The 8,108-nt window shown below is 40.1% G+C and overlaps 1 protein-coding gene across 1 annotated transcript; it reads right to left on the reverse strand.

Moving 5' to 3' along the window:
* Positions 1 to 1,277: 1,277 nt before the first annotated feature.
* Positions 1,278 to 7,645, reverse strand: mospd1 (motile sperm domain containing 1). The gene is made up of 6 exons (XM_047353599.1): positions 7,491 to 7,645; positions 6,042 to 6,345; positions 5,875 to 5,950; positions 5,539 to 5,771; positions 4,196 to 4,357; positions 1,278 to 1,732 (listed from the first exon to the last, which is right to left on the reverse strand). Exons 2-6 carry the CDS (start codon positions 6,202 to 6,204, stop codon positions 1,701 to 1,703), a joined length of 666 nt encoding a protein of 221 aa, XP_047209555.1. The 5' UTR covers positions 6,205 to 6,345; positions 7,491 to 7,645; the 3' UTR covers positions 1,278 to 1,700.
* Positions 7,646 to 8,108: the final 463 nt, after the last annotated feature.

Here is an 8,108-nt window from a genome sequence, read left to right on the forward strand (position 1 = left end):
TAAACAGTAATTTGTCAAGCTGGCTCCCACCATGTTGGAGCGTAGGCCACATTTATTACTCCTCTGATGAAGATGAAAAGCCAATTTAAACCCAATATTGTACAAAAAACAGAATCACTGCTGGCATGTTTGTCACCATTACTAGTAATACAGACACGACTCCTCATAGTCTTCTGTAATATTTCACAAGGTTGCAGCAAGCAAATGGATCTTTTTACACATTTCTTTCTGGATTATCCTTTCATCCTCTCTTCAGCTCAACCCACAGGTTTTTATTTTTTATATGATACGCCTCTGTGGACTAAGAAGGCCAAGGAAGAAGGTTGATTTTTGTTTCTAGTGAGTCCTTTTTCTGTCTGGTCAAATGTTTTTGGATCACTATCGTGCTAAAAGATCAAATGATGACCCATTTCTAATTTACTGGTAGAGACCAGATATATATTTAAAACCTGGTAGTTCACAAGGCCTCTGGGACAGGAACAGGCCCACAGCATCACTCATCCTTCACCTTGCTTAACAGTATGCATGAGGTGCCTTTTCACACTGAACCCATCTGGGGTGTTTGTTGCCAAAATCTCAATCTTAGTCTCATTTGACCAAAGCATCCCGTTCCAGCTGAAGGTCGTAAGTAAACGCAACATGTTTGTGATGACAGAATAGAAAAGCACAATTAGAAATAGCAACTTTTTACCTAGAATAAATGTACTAGATTGGAAAGATTGCATTTTCTGGTTACAGTTTGGTAAAACTAACTAGAAAAAGCTGCTTATTTGCCTAGCTTTACCATGGGTTGCCAATGAAAAGGGTAGCACTGTTTGTGACTGCCTTTCTTGCAGATGTGAATGCTAGATGAATAATTTCATTGGTAGGTTTTAGCAGCAATGCCAAATGCTACAAGAGGTGGGTAAATATAAAGGTATTCAGTAGGTGGATCGCTTCTAGCATTATTCACAGCTGAAGGAGATAATAATCAGTGAGGGTTTAGGTCATCGTCTTGAGCTTTTAAGAAGTCGACTTGTTTTGTTCAGTAACCATTCCTGCTAAGTGACTGGGAGAATTATACTGGTTTTTTTTCTCTGAAGTAGTTTGACTAACTACTAACACTACAATGCATCTAGTTTTAGACTTTATTAAAGATGATGGAGCTTCGATATAACCTCTTTGGTGACATGTAGAAACTATTTCAAGGGTTGGGGGAGGGCAGGTAGTAGTCAACATATGCAATAAACGCACTGTCTTCAGTCTTGCACTATAAAAGCTTCAAAACATCAATATAATGACAGTTACATGACAACATTTTAATGGCTTTATATACAGGTTTGCATGTAGATTTCTTCACACTCAAGTTAACCATATTGCATCACACCATGGCAATAAAATGACAAACAACGCAAGTCGGTCCAGGTGACACGGAACCGCCTCATGTTCCTTCACAGGCTGTGCTCGGAGACGGCACCGGTCCGCTCTGGCTCCTCAGGTCCGCAGCAAAAATCTGCACATCTTCCCGTTTTTGTAACAGCCCAGAAAACACAATATGTATTTGAAACCAATGTGCTAAAATGTGTTTTTCAGCAGATGGAGTAAAGAGGTTCCATCACACTGCTGTCAGCTCTGCTTGTTGAAGTGTAGTTGAGCTTCTGCTTTGATGATGTTCTCTTCATCCTTTAAAACTGATTATCCTCCTTTCAGCACGATACACTTCATGTACGTAGGATGACCATAGTCAGAAGACCTAGAATTGAACAGAACAAACGGCTACTGTGAACTGCAACACTTAGAAGAAAAAAATCTGTTATGTTCAGTGTGGAGTAGAGATGCACCGATCAGACTTTTGTGGCCAATTTCTGTTTTTTGGAAAGCTTTGACTAATCGATTGCAATTCTAAGTTCTTTTCAAGGACATGTACCTCTATTTACAGGTCCTTCTCAAAATATTAGCATATTGTGATAAAGTTAATTATTTTCCATAATGTCATGATGAAAATTTAACATTCATATATTTTAGATTCATTGCACACTAACTGAAATATTTCAGGTCTTTTATTGTCTTAATACAGGATGATTTTGGCATACAGCTCATGAAAACCCAAAATTCCTATCTCACAAAATTAGCATATTTCATCCGACCAATAAAAGAAAAGTGTTTTTAATACAAAAAACATCAACCTTCAAATAATCATGTACAGTTATGCACTCAATACTTGGTCGGGAATCCTTTTGCAGAAATGACTGCTTCAATGCGGCGTGGCATGGAGGCAATCAGCCTGTGGCACTGCTGAGGTCTTATGGAGACCCAGGATGCTTCGATAGCGGCCTTTAGCTCATCCAGAGTGTTGGGTCTTGAGTCTCTCAACGTTCTCTTCACAATATCCCACAGATTCTCTATGGGGTTCAGGTCAGGAGAGTTGGCAGGCCAATTGAGCACAGTGATACCATGGTCAGTAAACCATTTACCAGTGGTTTTGGCACTGTGAGCAGGTGCCAGGTCGTGCTGAAAAATGAAATCTTCATCTCCATAAAGCTTTTCAGCAGATGGAAGCATGAAGTGCTCCAAAATCTCCTGATAGCTAGCTGCATTGACCCTGCCCTTGATAAAACACAGTGGACCAACACCAGCAGCTGACACGGCACCCCAGACCATCACTGACTGTGGGTACTTGACACTGGACTTCTGGCATTTTGGCATTTCCTTCTCCCCAGTCTTCCTCCAGACTCTGGCACCTTGATTTCTGAATGACATGCAGAATTTGCTTTCATCCGAAAAAAGTACTTTGGACCACTGAGCAACAGTCCAGTGCTGCTTCTCTGTAGCCCAGGTCAGGCGCTTCTGCCGCTGTTTCTGGTTCAAAAGTGGCTTGACCTGGGGAATGCGGCACCTGTAGCCCATTTCCTGCACACGCCTGTGCACGGTGGCTCTGGATGTTTCTACTCCAGACTCAGTCCACTGCTTCCGCAGGTCCCCCAAGGTCTGGAATCGGCCCTTCTCCACAATCTTCCTCAGGGTCCGGTCACCTCTTCTCAGTTGTGCAGCGTTTTCTGCCACACTTTTTCCTTCCCACAGACTTCCCACTGAGGTGCCTTGATACAGCACTCTGGGAACAGCCTATTCGTTCAGAAATTTCTTTCTGTGTCTTACCCTCTTGCTTGAGGGTGTCAATAGTGGCCTTCTGGACAGCAGTCAGGTCAGCAGTCTTACCCATGATTGGGGTTTTGAGTGATGAACCAGGCTGGGAGTTTTAAAGGCCTCAGGAATCTTTTGCAGGTGTTTAGAGTTAACTTGTTGATTCAGATGATTAGGTTCATAGCTCGTTTAGAGACCCTTTTAATGATATGCTAATTTTGTGAGATAGGAATTTTGGGTTTTCATGAACTGTATGCCAAAATCATCCGTATTAAGACAATAAAAGACCTGAAATATTTCAGTTAGTGTGCAATGAATCTAAAATATATGAATGTTAAATTTTCATCATGACATTATGGAAAATAATGAACTTTATCACAATATGCTAATATTTTGAGAAGGACCTGTATACCTATCTATACATAGATAGATAGATAAAAAAGACCATTAAAAATATATTTCTTGCCTTCCTGCTGTGAGCGGTTATATTCAAATTGAAGATGACATCATTCAACTTGTGTTGTATAACAGGCTTTTGCCAATATTTTAAAACAGTCAAAATGATTATGAAGTTGACATTTTAAACTGGCATGTCCATCTTGTATTAGCTAATTAGCTGTTGGCACTTCTAGCATTACTGAAACCAAAGAAAATGTAAATCTATCATTTAACTCTTGAGATGTCCAGAAGCCTGACATTTCCAAATTCAGGACGTTCCCTCACAGACAAACTCCTGTGTTCTGTTCAGCATTCCTGTGATCATCATCTTTCTGCCTGCCTCGCAATCCGAATGGACCACAGACGTATCACAAGATGTGGAAAGTACGCTTCCCTTTCAAACAACATCTACTCCTCTGTGCTGCCTCTGATTTCATTTTTAACCATCCCACTGATACTGAAAACAGCTTCTCCCGACAATCGCATTTTCCACATCGAAGGGTGTTGGTGTTGGTGCAGACGTGGTGGAGAGTTTCTGGCTGGCCGGTTACTGGTCAGCGCTACTTGAAAATCTGTTTATACCAACCAATAGCCAGTTTCTCAGTGCATCTCTGATGTAGTGATTTTTCAGTCTTACCAAGAACATAAGCAGCTACCAGTTTCTTGTTAACACTTAAGTGGAGGTAGACAGGCACAGTGGACTCTTGCTCCCCCAGTGTCGGAAGCATCAGGGCGATCATGCACACGAGTCCCAGCAGAACTGTGAGCAGACTGGGTCCTCCAGCAACAGGACGGCTCTCTGTAAATTCAGGCATTAACATCTGACTTATGGTTATGGAGTTTATCTGTGTAAAGCCTTAAACAGAGTGAATTAGGTTTATCCTGGAATAAACAGGGTTAAAAGACACATGAAATGCAAAGTTCTTATTCTTGACCAAAAACACATCCGTCATTAGCACACTTTATTCCAACAACAAACAGATCTACTGCCAATGAGCAGGACCAGTTGCCGTTATGCTTTAACAAAGACTTTTCTTCTATATGTGTAAGTTTTGATGGTAAACTTGCAGAAAGACCAACCATTGCCCTACAGTGTCCCTCTATACACTGCCACCTACTGTGCGGTCAGTGTAAGTTCTTCTTAAAACCCACATGGCCACCTGTCAGCCAAAGATGCAAGCCTAGCAGTAATATGACGCCATTATGGATGACAAACTGGTAAAAATCAAATAACAACTAAGGACCAATATATTGTAACTGGTCAAATTCTGATGTAATTTTAAGTTGGCAGCAAATTGCAATTAATAATCTGCTCATTAAAGTGGATAACATGCATCACTGGCTACAATCTACCTGAAATCTTAAACATGACTATGTACTGTAGCTGAAACTACTACTGAGGTAAATGTTCTGCAGTACAAAAATAGTTTTATTAGAAATTAAACAAAGTAGTTTTGCACATTTGTACAACTGTGTAAGTTAAAGTGTGCTTTTATTAGAACATAGAAGAAAGCAAAATGTTTATATCTGGTCTTTTCAGTGTGGTACCTTTGTTTTTGTATTTATATTCTTTATTTGTACTGACAGACTTCTATGTAGGTTTCTATATCAACAATGATCATCATTGCCTTTATGTTCAGTGCCATAAATATTATTTTTGTGAAAATGTTAATAGAAGAGATGAATGAGGGAGGAACGAGACAGGAGCAATAAGCCTGAGTAGTTAAAAAAGTGGCATTTCTTTTTCAATGATATTCGAAAATTTTAAAATATGTGATCACTTCATTTCAATTTATAGCTTATACTCATGTAGTATTATTTCGTACCATACAATTTTAAGTCTAAACACATGTCCGCCTATATGTTTTCAAATAGCTAATATAAAGAAGCAGTCATGCTTCAATATGATTTCATGCAAGAAAAGGATAATTGGATGTTTTTGGCTCCATCTAGTGGTGATATATCACAACTACGTCTTACCTGTCTGAAATGCAGTCTGTTCAAAAAACTCGCTGTCTGCAAACTGCTCTTTAATCCGGCGCTCCTCGTCTTGGGCCCTGGGGCTGGACGGCTCCTGTGAGGCTGAAGGACGGAGTGTAGCTGTCACCTCTTTGCGACCCAAAGCTTTCCGCTGGCTTTGCTCCGACACCTGCAGTCGGAACTTGTCGTACACGCCGTAGTGGCACGGCCGCACATCTCTGTGTCGGATTACTCTGTAGACATGGAAAAATGTGACTTTTTGTTTGACCAGAATGTAATGATAGGACAACAAGTTCTGATGAAAAGATGTAAGTGGAAGGAAGAAATCACACTTACATGTCAACACAACACTGTGGCTTGACAGCTCCTATGGAATCAACCACCGTGTACTTGTTTGGCGCTGTGCACAGCACTGAACATTGGAACAAAATCAAAATAATAACCTAGAAAGCTTCACGCAATGTTAAAAGAAAAATGTACAGACTTTTCCTCCGCTGACTTACCTTTGAATTTGAGGGCAAACTCATAGGGATTGTAGAGGGTGAGCACCTGCTTATGAGACGACTGCTCATCTGCATAGAAGACGAGCTCGGTCGGGAACACGAACACAGGAAGGTTTCCTCCTTCCGCGGGCTCTGGCTGTCGATGCTGCTGGTGCTGCTGCATTGGCTCCAGCTGAGCTCTGCCCCCTCCCTGTCCACTCTCTGACCGGGCCCCCCCAGTCTTCTCTGACAACTATCAAACAGTCGAAACCCCCAACAGATGCAAAAAAGCACCGGTCTCAGCTCCTCAGGGCCATGACACGTTCTTGTGAAGACACACATCAACAGAAGAGTTATTAGTTGGTAATTATGTCACTTTTTAAATAGTACATAAAATAAAGCAAGACATTGTGGTAGAAGTTTAATTTATTTACTGAGTATTCAAACGGAAACCTAAAACATCTGATAATACATGATGCACTGCCAAGGTTACTGAAAATAAACCCACCTGCGTTGCATCTAAAAAACAACAGTTCTGATATTTGAAAACATTATCCAACCTTTAAACCCTTTTTCAATCATTTTTTATATGCAGTCTTGAGTGTTTGACACCAAAGATTCTTAACCAACCTGCATAACAATGCTTCCTACGCCAGACATTATATGAAATGAGAAAGCAAACAGATGGAAAGTATTTTATATTTTTTCCAGCACAATGTAATTTTAGTAGAGATGCACCAGTTAAGTGAACAGAGATGGACATCGGCTAGTTTTTCCTTGATGACACAAATACTGATCAAATATTAAAAACAAATATATTCATCATCGATCAAATCCATCAAAACTAAGAATTCCCGCTTTTGATCCGTCGTTGGTTCTTTGGAGTTAAAAATAATGACAGTCTATAGATACCTGTTATTGGAGTTTAACGCTTCAGACAGGTGGACTGCACGCGCCTGGTCACGTGTCCCGTGGTTATGGTTACACGGTTAGAGCTCGAGGACCGAGGCTAGTGTCGCAATACGTGTTGTTATGCTGCACATAATTATCACCATAAAATCACGACGTTATGGACAAGATTTCTGACAGGCTTTTCTATATGTGGACGACTTTTTGCCATGTTGTTGTAAATGTAACTCTAGTCGTATTTATGTTGGTATTTATGCAGGGTAAATAATTCGTAAAATGTACAAATTCGCTTGAAATTATGTCCCTTTAAAGGCCTACTTTAATTGTTCACTCACTCTACTTGTGGCCGATATGAACTAAAACTAACGTTACATTGTTTTCCGGCCCTACCACGGTGATAACATCTATTTACAGCATTATAATGTCACTGTTTACTAGCCTAGCATTAGCCGGCTAGGATATCTCCAGCTGATAGCCACTTAACGTTGTACTGACGCCGTGTCATAACAGAGAAAGCACAGATTAGTTTGAAAACCACTAAAGGTAAGAGCGACCCGTTACCTTGTCGTCAGCACAGGTTTTAGAAGAATATACCAAGCACAACAGACGTCTATAATCCCACCCTGTTGTTTCTCTTCAGCCTTTTTTTCTTTATGCTGCAGACGGCGCGGTGCATGCTGGGACGGAGGAGGGCAGCGGTAACGTGTTTATTATCATTTCATAACGTTAGGTCTGGGGACAATGGAATTCCCCCTTATCGTCCCCGGTAATGAAATGTGCCTTTTAATAGACTAATGTCACCTTTAGTTTGTTCTAGTATGGGTCCACATTACTGGTTCTGCTTCAACCCTAGGAGACGCTTAGCTTTTTTTCTTACTTCTGCAGATGAACAGCAAAACAAAGTTGTGTGAATAGCATGTAGTATAGCCTTTTTGTGATATCGCAGGTAATATGTGTATTATGCCAATCAACCTTTAATTTTTATTTTATGTGTGAATGTACAAATGTTCTGAAAGCAACGCTAGATATTCCAACTGTTTTTAAGGCTTTTTTTTTTCTTAGGAAAATAGAACCTTCTATCCTAAATTCTAGTTTTACGGAATGATCATAATAATACCTGGAAATAATTTTTTTTTTTTTTTTAGAAAAATCTAAGTTTTAAATATAATCAAATATTTT

This window comes from Girardinichthys multiradiatus, chromosome 23 (genome assembly GCF_021462225.1).
Source record: "Girardinichthys multiradiatus isolate DD_20200921_A chromosome 23, DD_fGirMul_XY1, whole genome shotgun sequence".
Lineage (NCBI taxonomy): Eukaryota > Metazoa > Chordata > Actinopteri > Cyprinodontiformes > Goodeidae > Girardinichthys > Girardinichthys multiradiatus.

Coding starts and splice junctions, on each gene's coding strand:
- mospd1 (XM_047353599.1), bottom strand. CDS start 6,204: ATGCAGCAGCACCAGCAGCATCGACAGCCAGAGCCCGCGGAAGGAGGA. Junction 5,772..5,874: donor CCACAGTGTTGTGTTGACAT/GTAAGTGTGATT, acceptor CCATGTCTACAG/AGTAATCCGACACAGAGATG. Junction 1,733..4,195: donor GGTAGCTGCTTATGTTCTTG/GTAAGACTGAAA, acceptor GTTCAATTCTAG/GTCTTCTGACTATGGTCATC.